This window comes from Aythya marila (genome assembly GCF_965140915.1).
Source record: "Aythya marila genome assembly, chromosome: 7".
NCBI lineage: Eukaryota > Metazoa > Chordata > Aves > Anseriformes > Anatidae > Aythya > Aythya marila.
In genome coordinates this window covers 33,414,847-33,428,035 of record NC_139048.1, presented here as the reverse complement: position 1 = coordinate 33,428,035, position 13,189 = coordinate 33,414,847, and the positions used below count along the sequence as shown (strand labels likewise).

Sequence of the window (13,189 nt, the reverse complement as noted above, 5' to 3'; positions counted from 1 at the left end):
ACCATAAATCCTCAGCTGTTACTGAGGACTAAAAAAAGAAAAACACCTGACAGGTGTTAAGTGGTGACTGCTGTTGCTGAATGGTATTAGCATCATTAGGAAATTTACTTACAGTGTGTTGTTTTTTTCTTCCATTTATTGATCTTCCTCAATCTTGCCCTTACAACTGAGCTGTGAACCCCCTGTCTTTCTCTCCCAGTAATGAGAAGTCAGGTGAATGAAGGCACTGTCACTGTCTTTATCTACACATGAGTTTGATACCTTCAGAACCTTCTGTCATAACTCAGTCCTCTACAAGGGACCTAGCTACTCACAGAAAATGATCCTCAAAACACAGAACAGAGATAAGCAGGAACACGCCTAATGCACATTTTCTCCCTCATTCCTAGTATGCACAGCCTAAGTACATGCTATTCTCATACAGTATGCTCTTCTCATTTGATTCTCCCTTCGCTTAGGGAGAAGTAAAAGCTCACAGAATACACAAAGATTAAAGAACCAAGGCAAATATATGAAAGGAACAGAAAGGGAGAGATAGGAAAGTGACAGTATTCTCCAAAAATGGATGAGAGTACCATCAGACATTCTGTCTATCCTCCAAGAGCAGAATGGGAATAAAGGGTGAAAGAGGCTGCTTTTATAAATAGAATTACCAGAATCCATGGAAGAGGGGAAAAAAAAACACCACCCCTCATTTGACAATGACACAAATAACAGACTAACTTATCTGCTCTACAAAGGGAAGACTTTTCTGAAATATTATTTCACAAATGAATAGTTGCCACATAATGGTGTTTAGGCTGATGTTTTCACATCGTTACTCAGTAACTTCCTGCACAACCACAACCATTTTTCATCTTCTAAAACAAAGACTATGTCATCAAAATGGATCCTAAAGAGCTTAGAAGTATTTTGAAGCAAATAAATAAACAAAACAGGTGTAATAGGTATTACGAAGTTAGATGAGTCTCAGCAGACAGTGAATTCCTGAATGCAATAGCTGTTCTAACAACACATGAGAACAACTTGGAAAAACAACCACAGTAGTTTTGCCTCCCATTATTAGCCTAACAGCTTGGCAAAGGATATTTATAGCAGCCCAGTTATGTTCCCAAAGCAGATAGTAACAATGAACTACCCTGTGACCCATAAAACTCACCTATTTTGTTTAATTACAGGAATGTCGGCACCATTAGGAACAAGTTCTTTAATTTCTGTCGTACCAAAATTTTCCACAGTGATCTATTTCAAACAAACAAGAAGTATTAGTTTTATTTACCATGTAGAGGACTTCTTCCTACCACTTTTCTAATTGTAACATGAATAGCAGACACGGATCTTTACATGAGCAGAGAGCACTACAACTCATGGGAACCAGCAGCCAACGCTTTTGCTCAGGCAATTCATCAGAAATAGTTGTAACAGACAGTAGAACCTTCATTAAAATAAAAAAAAAAGACTCTAACATCATGCAAAACTTACAGTAAAATTAAGACAAAATGCTTCCTCTATGTCGTCCTCTGGATAGTCCAGCAACTGCTGCATTCCCCTACAAAATAATTTACAAAGTACTTGTACCAGTGGAAAAAAAGATAAATTTATCTTCCTGAAGTATTCAATTTGCTTTGATAATTTAAGAAAAATCTATAATTGTTTCTAGCAGTATATTCCAGCTATTAAGTCACTGATTTGCATCCTGTAGCACAGTGCTGGGAAATCTCAAGCCATTCAAGTTACTTTTAAAAGAATGGTAAGCAAAGCTTTAAAGACAAGCAATGGTCTCTCTATTACTTGTAGTACTGTTTCCTTTTGGTTATATTCAGGTGCGAAGACAGAAGATTCATATCGTTGTCTCTAGCTAAAGGATTCCCAAGCCAGAGGTGAGAAGTCCTTAACAACCACTGCTGAGCTTTTCCATTAATTTGTTTAATTTCTCCTCAAACCTATGCAAACTTTTCTCATTCGTAACACCAAAGCAAACACTCACTCCACCACCCCATTTGAAACTTCTGTAAATTCGATACCAATCCCCTCTAAAGGACAGATATTTAGCATGTATTTGTTAATAAATCAAAACATTTCCTCCCTGGACTAAGTAAGTTGCCTGGAACTAAAACTATGTTCATGCTTAATTTACAAAATTAAGAGCGCAGAAACTCTAATTTTTTAGGGGAACAAAAGGTTTGCAACTCAAAAGACTTGTACGATGATAAAAACACAGCAGACATGAGTACCAAAACCAAACATTTAGAAGCAGGTGTTTAACAATAGCATGTATCCTGTCTGAAATGGCATGATGGCAGCAAGTTACTCTGAGCTGTTCATCCTGTTAGTGTGAATATCAGGTGTTTTCTTGAAATTCTCAAAGAAAAGTCTTGAATTAAAAATTAATTCCTAGTCTCATTCTTTTTTTCTTGCTTACCTGCCAACATCTGGCATCAATTCTTTTAAGTCGTCTAGGGATGGCTTCTTATTCAATAGCTTTTTGTACAAAGCCAAAGGGAAGTGAAGGTCTACAATAGTAAAATTATATATTGCTAGCCCACAGACAACGCCAATCAAATGAAACAGGTCACTGTCTTCAAAGGTCTAAGAACAGAAAACAGACACGATAGTTCAAATTAATTAAGTTATTTTAATCATTTAGAGTGCAGAAAAAAGCACGCATGCAGTATATACGTACAAAAAAAAGTAGAGAGATGATGTGTTTTGTACTATAAGTATTGGCTGCTTCTGAAACTACTGCAAAAAAGATTCTGTTTCCGTCAGTGACTTACTATTACACTATTCAGTCCTTTGTATTTTAATTTATGTTTTGAAGAGGGGTGCAGTAGATGGAGGGGCGAGGAGCTCACAATTGACTCCCTTGGACTTAACAGCTATGGCTTAAAACACAGCTGTGGAAACATTTAGTGTTCAGGAATCACTGACACTCTAGTCAGTATTTTCCTTTGAAAAAGGACTAAAACGTCAACAGTCAAAACTCTCCAGCGAGTATGACCAGGTGACTACATATAAAACGGACCCATAAACGCGAATGAACACAGAAAGACATATTCAACATGCCACATCATTTTTCTCTGCCACTCCAATTCTGCTCTTGGAATCAGTTTATTTGGCTGGCACTTCCCACTGAAGTCACCTGGACTGGGCACAAGTGATAAGGAGCAAGGAATGGGGGGAAAAAAAGGAAGGGGAAAGTTTTGATCTAACAATGACAAAAATAAACATATTTCAAGACTATTTAGTTCAGCTTCTCCTATTGAAATAAAATTATCACAAACTACTATGATCATACATTATTAAATAAAAATATTTTAAGTTCAAGAAAATTTGTGATTGTCAATTGCACCCTACCTTATCAGAGAACCAAATCAGCCTGGACTCTTCGTAGTACCTGAACATCCCGTATTTGGGATCTAGCAACTCCCTCATTATGAGCAAAAAAAATTCTTTGCGAACACCTCCAGCATCAACAGCTTCTTCCCCTACAAAAATAACCTGGAACACACACTTCAATTAGCACAGAATTAAAAACAGGAAGCAAAACATTTGTCCAAAATGTATTCTCAATTACTCACATGTCAGTAAAAAACACTTAGACCAGAGTGTACTGGTAATACCTTGAGTGGCTTCTTGTAGTCCACATTCTTTGTTTTCCTCAGGACTTCCACAGCATCTCCTACAATATTGTCTCTCCGCACCATCAAGATCAGGCATGGGTTGACAGATTCAAATACTGGCAGAAACAGAGAAGACAAATTCTGCCTGTGAGCTTGATCAACAGCCATCTGGAAAACAAACAAAAACAACAACAAAAAAATACTATAAGAATCATTAAGTAACTCTAGATTCCTGTCAACATTAACGTTCATTGTTTATCTTAAAAAAGTCAGAAGACATGAATACAGACAGCTACTGAATCCACCCAAATTATCTTCGTATTCCTTTAATCCCAGGGAATATTTTTCCTTTTCTCCCTCCTCCCCCCCTCAAAAACAAACACCTGAACTTCCTCTGTTCCTCCAACAGGCAAATGAAGACTGAGGTGTTTAATAAAAAAATAATAAAATAAAAAAAACAACACAACAGATCACTCAATTTTCATGGAAAAGAGAGAGTGCTATGGAAAAAAACACCACCCAAACAAACAAACAGACTCTCACCTGCATCTGTATGATTGCATCTGTTTGCAGGAGAGTTGTCTTTGCCTGGGCATCAAAAACAAACGGGTATGTGCAAATCGTAACAGGAGTATCTGTGAGCTAGAATGAGAATAACCATGTCATGATTCCGCTTATTAAAAAAATACTATAATGGTTAAAGTCATTATAATAATATTTGATATATCTATTTTACTGAAAAGAGAAAGAAATCTTTATTTATTGTCAATGCAGGTCCGAAAACATCTCAGGAAAGTAGATGTTCAGCTGTTTAGCATTTCAGCAGAAAGCCCACCCCCACTTAGTATGTTTTAATTTCACACCTTTTATTACAGCTAGTATGTTATCATCAAACAAGTCCTTGCTTTCAAACTCTGCTCTGAATTTGCTACACACAGAATTACATACTTTTGCCCCATAAAAACCTTTTCAGATTACATCCATGCCAATATAAGGCTTTACTTCCAACAGAACACATCTCACAATCCTTCACACTCCTATTTCTGATTTCCTTACATTCTGGAAAAGAAATCAGATTGCAACCAATCTTACCTCAGATAATCCATGGTTGACATCCTATGACAGCATTTGCACAAAGGTAGCAACAATTAAGATGAAAAAGCAGCATTAGTGTCTGCATTAATTATTCATCTTAGATGTTAAATTAAGAGTATTTAACTACAGCTTCCCCCCCAAATAAAGTATTTACTGAAAAAATAAATAACCACCATAAACATTTTAATTAATCCACCAAATGCAACAATGTCTTTTAACATCCTATGTGTCTTTAAAAGGGAAGCATTAGACTATCAAGTATTCTTGTATTCTTGGATACAAAAGTTAACATTTTAAAATGTATATTTCCATATATTGAAAATGACATCTACTTTCACATATACATTTTCACTCTCAAATGACTGAAGCATATCACATTAAATTTAAAGTATTTTTACTGAGTAAAAGTGTAAAGACAAAACAACAATTAGTCAATAAATCTCAAGAATCATTTGGATCTACGATACTGCATATGAGAAAAGAACTGAGATTTGAAATTAGAGACAGGCCAATACATATTGCTAGGTCTGTGCAGAGACTTACAGAACAAGCTAGACAAACTCTGCTAAGAAACTAAGTTATCTCTATGGTACTGTTACCCTTATCCTCTGCTGCTGAAAGGAAAAAAAAAAAAAAAAAAGAATAAAAGCTAATGATAAACTAATAAATTTTAAATGTAATATGTGACTAAACATATGAGACTTAGGAGTCCAATATGCAGACAATTATGGTTCAGAAAGCAATGACCAAAAATACCATTATCTGCAAAATCTGCTTTCTCTCCATATCCCTAATTCCTAAAAGGAACACCAGATTTCAGTCGCCCATTTCTCACAGACTAATTTATGCCATTTTGTACTCCTACTGTATATACTATAATTTATTTCTATTTATTTTTTCCAACTCAACTCTTTTAAGTATTTGTATTTAGTAACTTCAGTTTTTCCTATTCTTCTGTTGTTGAAAGCTTAGAATTTTTTTCTTTTGAATTTCTAAAACTTTTCTGAATTTTTCATTTCTTTTGTATTTCTCTCTCCACATTTTAATTAAGGAACTGAACAAACATCTTTGCCTCAAGTTATGACAATAAAAAATGACATCAGCACAAGAAAGTTTGATTAATACTAGTGATAAAACAGGCACATAGAGATCCTTACTACTCTACAAGCAAGAGCACAAACTGCTGGATACAAAGGCAAGAAAAAGCCATCAAAACCATTTAAAAAATGGTTTTAAAAAAAAACAGGTGATAAGACTAAGACCATGATTTTTTTCAGCCTTGTAATAAATCAAAGTCTTTTTTCTCTGCTAAACTTAAACCTGTATAAATGCATGACAGTATAAAGATGATTTAAGGGAAATTCAGTATTATTTTCTTCCTAATATCAAGCTACTGCTTAATTTTCCAATTTAACAAATGCAGCTTAAGACTTCAGACACTAATCTATTTCCAGCTGTCATTTTCCCTTATCTCAGAATTTTCTTGTCTGATCATGCCAAATTCAATTCTGGTTTGTTTATATCCATTTAAAGCATAGTTGCTTTCTAATTCTATCACTTTTACATCCTTCACTGCCATATCCTTCTCTGTTCCAAGTACACAACCTGTCTCTTCTTCCAAGGCCTTCTTTTTCCCCACCTTCTCCATCTCATTTAATATACTGCCCCTGTCAGCTACCAACACCAACCTACATCAAGCACAGAATGCTTCTTCAGAGATGTTTGGCTGAAACATAAGTCTGTCGTGACTACCACTATCATCTCACTATTTCTTTACACTCCCCCATCTCCCTGCTCTTGCTATTTTATTTTACAATTTTTTATCCTTTAGTAGACAGGCTATCTTTTGCTTTGGATTCATAAAACACACAACAAAAGTAGGTCTCCCCTGTTCAAGAACTTCTAGGTACTGCTGCAGAATTAAATTTAGGTGGACTAAAGCAAGCATATTAACCTACTCTATTCTGTCAAAGCTTAAGTTAAAGAACTGTGTGACAAAACCTTATCCAACTCACTAGTTCTGTGCACAGTGATTTATTCCCACTTACCACTCTTCTGTTTCCAGATCCAAGAATTTACTTCTTGTCACTACACTCAAAGTAGAAAATTACATTGCTTATCTGTCCCCTTTAACTCCCTACTTCATTTCTAAACGTAGTTTTCCATGACACTTTCAGCTTCCTCTATTGACAACACTGACTGAACCTAGCTTGCATAGTAATTCAGGTTATTCTGCATGTTTTCCGGTTAGCACTTCCCTAACTTTTCCAGCGTGGCAAATCTCAAATGATAGCATTCTAATTAAAATGTTAGACGGTGTCAGTCCTAAAAATGATACCCTACAAGAAATACACCTATTTAACAATTCTTTAGCTAGCACCTGACAAAAGTTGAGTCTGGTCACTATCAGAAATCTGTGCAGATACTTGTATGAAAAGAAAGCGCCCCGATTTAGAAAATCTACAGGCTTCTCTACGGAGACAACCAAAAGCAAGCATGGGGGTGGGAAGGAGGGATCCAAACTCTTACCATTCCAAACACCTGCTGCTGGACCCAGTTGACGTAGTCATTTCTGATATCTATCAAGTCTTGTATCTCATGTATATAAAATCTGTCATACTGTATAACTTGTCCTCTTTCATTTACCTAAAGAAGTAAAATTTATTTTTAACACTTTGCATAACAGTTTAAGAGGATTTTTTCTGTAGTTTTCAAGCATTTATGTCAGCCACAGACACCCACCTACTAAGAAGTACTAGAAAAACAACAGTGCCTACAAGCATAAAAAAACAATGTTAAAGATATGGGAACATGGATTATTCACAATCCTATTTAAGCTGCAAAAAAATAAGATTAATCAATCATGCAATGTTGCACAATACAGTGCTGCTACTTTGAAACATGACGTGATTTCACAGGAACAGTATTTTCAAATGTACGGACTTAAAAACTACAGTGTAAAACTTCATTCTCAATTACAATACAAATGCTATTTCTGTTACCTGTGACCAGAGAACAACTTCTATTTAAAAACATTAAGCTTAGAAAAATAAGAGAATGACATGGAAAACAAACATTTTTTTAAGGCTTGTCTCTATAGTGCAATTTTAAACCCAGGGCTTCCAAGAGGATTCAGTAAATTTGCTTCTTTAACATACGCTTCTTTTCCCAATGACTGACAAGCATCATTAACTGCCAGAACAGAAGGATTACAAACTCTCTCTTTAAAAACTGACAATCTAAACTCACTTTACTCCAACACCCGTACCACCAAAGGACCCAATCCTTCCCCCAAAAAACACTAAACAAAAACAGACATTAAATCTGTGGAATAGCCTAGGTAAGTATCCCCATTTTTTCCATTCTTACTTTAGCCCATACCAGGTAATTATTAAGAACATATCAGTATATCTACCCTGCTGTCCAACTGTTTATAAATGTAATTATTTCTACCATGTAAGTACTTATTAGTCAAAGCTAGGTTTCCAAAAAATGGGAATTGAGAAGAGCCAGATTATAACTCTACATTTACTCACAAGGTTTAAATATTTCAAGATCAACTTCAACTGTTAAGATTTACAGCTATTGCAACCCTGAGCAGTGACACAAATTCTGAAGGCAGCAAAATAGTCATTTCTTACACACCAACAGCATTACAAATGGGAATCTCTAATGGACATTTTGTGCTTCCAAAACAGGATGGCTACTGAACAGCCTTATTTCCCAGCCTTAATTTGACAGTGTTCATAAAGAATAAATGAAAGAAAAGCACAGCAAACCAAAGCCTAAGAATTCCAGCTTCCAAAGCAGATATCCTTTTTGTTTTCCTTGGGGAATGGGAGGTGTACATATAGCACACAAAGATCCAATTTAGACATTTGTTCCCATTGCGCTAGATTGTGTGAATACAGTACTTGATTAGCACCTTACAGAGTGCCTTCCAAGTTCTTTAAGGATGTAATTACGAAATGCCATATGACCAGAATAAATTACAATGGGGGAAAAAAAAAGAGGGTGAGAGGGGAAATTGCAGCAGCAGCAGACAGATGCTACAGCTGCTCAGGCTTCTGATGTGCACTCTGAATGATTTGGGCTTTTTATTCAAGGCTTGTAGATTTACTAATTTTTAAGAATTAAGCTAACATACTATCAGACTGAATAAACAAATCAGAGATGAAAAAGTTTGTCCTGGTAAAACTGTTCAGATTTTGCTCAAAATGTAACTTGCTCTTACCTTCCAACTGTGACCTTATTTGCTATCATTTCAAACTTAAGAGGCAATTCTTCCCAACATACCCTCATAGGTGCAATTGACTGGGTCAGTCTGTGATAATTCCATCACCATGTCAGATTGGAATCCAGAATTCCAATGGTTCATAGGTCTAAATGGAACAACTACAAGCATTTCTGCAGATGTAAGTCTAAATATTTAAAACTCTTTAGTTATTTAACTTTTTTCAACAACTACACAGCACAGATGCTGACAGAAACAAACAAAATAATTGGTTAAAATTGATGTAAACATACTCTATGCAATATTTCCAGAACTCTGAAAGCTGTGTGTAGAAAATTGGTAAATATTCTTCTTTCAGATGGAGGAATGCCAATCTTATACAACTTCAAGAGGTGGACCACAACATCCTTGTAGAGTTCCACTATCTTGAGGAATAATGGAGGTTCAAGTACAGACCACCAATTTTCTGTCAACAAACGGTGAACACATAAATGTAGTACTTGCCACTACAACAGTATGTTACGCTACTCTTAATTAAAAAACATGTTTTATTAGAAAGCACACTTGTCAGTTACCAAAAACTAAAGACAGGTGGGCAGAGAAAGAACAACAAAATATTGACACTTCAATACAATTTCAGTTCTCGATACAGTAAGATGTGGGCAAGCAACCAACTTTCAACTTTGAAATGGTTCTAGTGTATTATTTTACAATGTTACTCCCCTCTCCCACCCCATTCTGGGATTTAAAACAGCACAAAAGGGGCATTAACAGCTGACCATGTGTAAGCACTACTGAAATGGGGAAGCTCTCGAAAGTTAAAAAAAAAAAAAAAAAAAAAAAGACATACAACAAATTAGAGAGCAAAGTATATGAAAAGGTATTTTGAGGTGGGGAAAAGTAACATAGAATGGTCCACCGCTTTCAAAGGGAATATTCTTCTTTCAAAAAAAAAAAAAGTTTGAAAGAGTGAGGCAAACTTTTGAACAATAAACTGCTCTTTGTAAATAAAAACTTCTATTTCTATGCTCCTACTGTTACACACAAATTCTTTAAATTAAGTCTGTTTATCCAAAGTACACAATAGTATCATGAAGTTACTTGTGACATGAAACAGGTGGCTCAAACCTTGAAACCTTAAGCAAAAGGTCCTACCAAGAACAGTGGAAATACTTGTTGTAGTGAAGCAACACAAAAAAGAACCTGCAGTCCAAATCAATTATCAGTTTGCTTTTCTTTATAGAAGGTAAGCTTTTTACTGACTGCACACTTTACAGTCACCAAAAACTACTGCGAAGTTTAAGAGGTGGGTTACAAGTAAAGGGGAAAAAAAAAAATCAAAAACACACCACCCCAATGAAGAAAGTACCCTTTTAAAAAATAAAAAGTACAAAGAAAATGTTCTGGTATCTCAACTCCTCAAGCTGAATCCTTGGTGATAAGAGTCACAATAAAAAAGTGCAGGGAAGTTAAAAACAAAACAAAACAAAAAAACACTATTCTAATCTGCATATTTCAAGACTGCGTCTTAGCATCAGTGAGATAGCATGGATCTCAAAAACAAAAAAAAGGTACTACAGTCAAAACAAAGACAATTTAGTATCTGCTCTGTAGCACTCCTGTAAACTACTTAGTGCTTGTTGTCTGACCACACAATTTTCACTTTAAAGTGCAAAGACACGTATCAAATGCACTCATGTATGTAGTATAATTCCTCCCAAATGGAACGAGTCCAACCATTACAAAACCAGATGAATCTATATGGATGGCCAGCTAGCTCAGAAGCAACAGGATAGGTGTTTTCTTACATAGCAAGCAACATTAACCCTTAACTTTCTCATTGAGGAGTTCTAAAAAACTGCAAATACAAAAGCAGGTGTTGTTGAGATCACATCATCACTGATGGAATTTCTATACATCTTTCTTTGTAGATCCTTAGGTTGAATAGTAAAAAATTCATTTTCTTACCAAGAACTTTCAGAGGAGCTTTTTCTAGGTTCAGAATAGCTGTTCCAAAGGGAATAGCTAAAGTTGTGAAATTGTTTGCATCGCTCATCAGTGGGCACTCTGGTAGAGTGAGATACAGCCTTAAAGCTTCAACATCCGGTAAGGAGCTGCTCAGTTTTGGAATAAGGTTCTTTTCCAAACTAGCTGCCACCTGCAATGCATAATAAAATGCAGTTTGTTTAAATGCAATTGGGCATTTAAACAAAATCCCACACCTAGATCAAAAGTAAATGAGAGAACAATCAAGACTTCAACCTGTGTTGTATTATTTAATATACTGTCTTGGTTTTGAAATTTAAAGACATACAATATCCTGGTGTGTTACATTCTGGCACAGCACAATACAATTTTACCTATTTGTAGTTGATATGTTATTGACTAAAGAAAGATATTAAAAAGGATTGGAGCAAGCATACCAAAAGTATTTCTCTATAGCTACAAAGTAAGGTGATTCCAAACAAAATGAAAATATGCAGCACAAACCTGTTGTGATATATGAGCGTGGTCAGGCTGTATAAGTTTGTGAAATAGTAGTCTAGCAGCATTCATATCAACCCCTGAGAATCTACTGCTGGTTTTGTAATGATCATCATTGCTACAGCAAGAAAAAAAAATTAGAGAAAGACTGAATCCTGTATTCTTAGGACTCTACAAATTTTCCACCTTGAATTTTTAACCCTAACAGGGAATTAAGATGTTAGTGATCACAGTATCACTCTTACACAACATTTGAAGCAACTGAAAAAAAAGTATTCTCTTAAATGGAAGGCACTCATGCTTTAGACCTTGGCAATCACTGAGATCTAAACCAGCTTGTACAATGTATTCCCCTTGAATTATATACAACTTGTGGCTGCTAAGTAATTACTTATGCTGGCTTAAATGGCAGCAGCCAGGTGGCACACACTACCAAGAACTGGCAGAAGACATAATGCACTTGGGCCAGCTGACAAACTATATGTAGCAAAGGAGCTACAAGGTTAAACTGAAAGCATCAGAGTAATACTAAGAAGGGAAAATGGTGGGAACATGTCATAGTTGAAACAAGAAACACTAAGAAGGTAGCCACCATTAATTGTTCTGTTCACAGGAATACTTGTTTAAAAGCCTGACCACCTACCTCAAGGCCAAAAAGCTCCCATTGAGGCACCCAGCTGAGGAGAATGTTCCATCAATTTCACTGAAATTGTTCACATGAAAGAAGAAGTTAAATTTCTTTTTACAAATTAGCATCTTATATAAAATTATTGTATTTTATCCTTCATAAGTAACATAGTACATAGGACCTAACTCTGACTTGAATATGACCAAACAACATCCCGTAAAACCTCCATTCAAGACTTTACACTTAAGGCAGCTACAAACAAGAGACTTGCAGTTTGGTTTTAATTTCTTTGCATCCTCCTTTAGTAAGATAGCAGCAATATTCCGAGTTATTCTCATATTCCTTTACACACACTATTATTTTTCAAAGTGCAACTAGGTACTTAATCTTGTATGGAGCAGTGACCTAAACTGTGACAGAGATGAGACAGAGATAAACTACATGATAAGCATGACAATGAAAGCATAACAAAAGCTCTGTATTTAATAAAAGCAGTAATTAAGATTACCCTTGCTATGTATGTACAAAACCACATTCACACCCAAATCATATATAAAATTACTGAAGACAACTGATTTCCTCTACAATACTTACTTAGCGATCTCTACAGGAAGTCTTCCAGATGGGAAAGTCAGCAATCTCTGAATAAATGTTTCATTCACAGTCCAGATCTGCTTCAGAACATCAGGATACCTGAAATCATCTGGCGGCACCATGTTCTAAATTGTAAAGAAAACAAAGAATCAGGCACATTAAACCGATTTCCAGAAAAAACAGTCCTGTGGCTAAGATCTTTTTCTCTTCATTGACTGACAATTTGCCTACCCAAACTATTACTTGAAACAAGCCCAAGAATCAATTTACTGTATTCTAGCAGTTCCGCACTTGCTATGAAAGCAAAGTAAGCTATGACAAACTAAAACCATCCAGATTAGTGTGTTAATTCACACCACAAGTTATTTTGTGGTAAACCCCCTAAACATATAAGCACTTTTCTAGGAGAACACTAAACAAGCTTTAGAGAACAGTAGCAAGCATGTTTATTCTCTGGTCACTGTCAGCCACTTAGCTCACTGCCAGGCTGCGAGCATACAGAAAAGGACCCATTCAATTTTTCAGACAGCT

General features: G+C 35.7%; 1 protein-coding gene across 5 annotated transcripts in view; it reads right to left on the bottom strand.

Moving 5' to 3' along the window:
- The window catches only part of HERC4 (HECT and RLD domain containing E3 ubiquitin protein ligase 4), a 34,207-nt gene that overhangs the window by 4,939 nt on the left and 16,079 nt on the right, over positions 1-13,189 (bottom strand). For 4 of the 5 annotated variants that reach the window (XM_082765140.1, XM_082765142.1, XM_082765143.1 and 1 more), the window contains exons 11-23: positions 12,659-12,783; positions 12,080-12,139; positions 11,443-11,554; positions 10,921-11,110; positions 9,246-9,418; positions 7,248-7,364; positions 4,716-4,739; positions 4,167-4,265; positions 3,624-3,791; positions 3,358-3,501; positions 2,423-2,589; positions 1,483-1,549; positions 1,160-1,242 (exon numbers count right to left, since the gene is read on the bottom strand). In XM_082765140.1, the coding sequence (XP_082621266.1) occupies positions 1,160-1,242; positions 1,483-1,549; positions 2,423-2,589; positions 3,358-3,501; positions 3,624-3,791; positions 4,167-4,265; positions 4,716-4,739; positions 7,248-7,364; positions 9,246-9,418; positions 10,921-11,110; positions 11,443-11,554; positions 12,080-12,139; positions 12,659-12,783 (1,529 nt within the window). The remainder of the gene's footprint in view (positions 1-1,159; positions 1,243-1,482; positions 1,550-2,422; positions 2,590-3,357; positions 3,502-3,623; positions 3,792-4,166; positions 4,266-4,715; positions 4,740-7,247; positions 7,365-9,245; positions 9,419-10,920; positions 11,111-11,442; positions 11,555-12,079; positions 12,140-12,658; positions 12,784-13,189) is intronic. The other variant, XM_082765144.1, reaches the window with a different exon arrangement.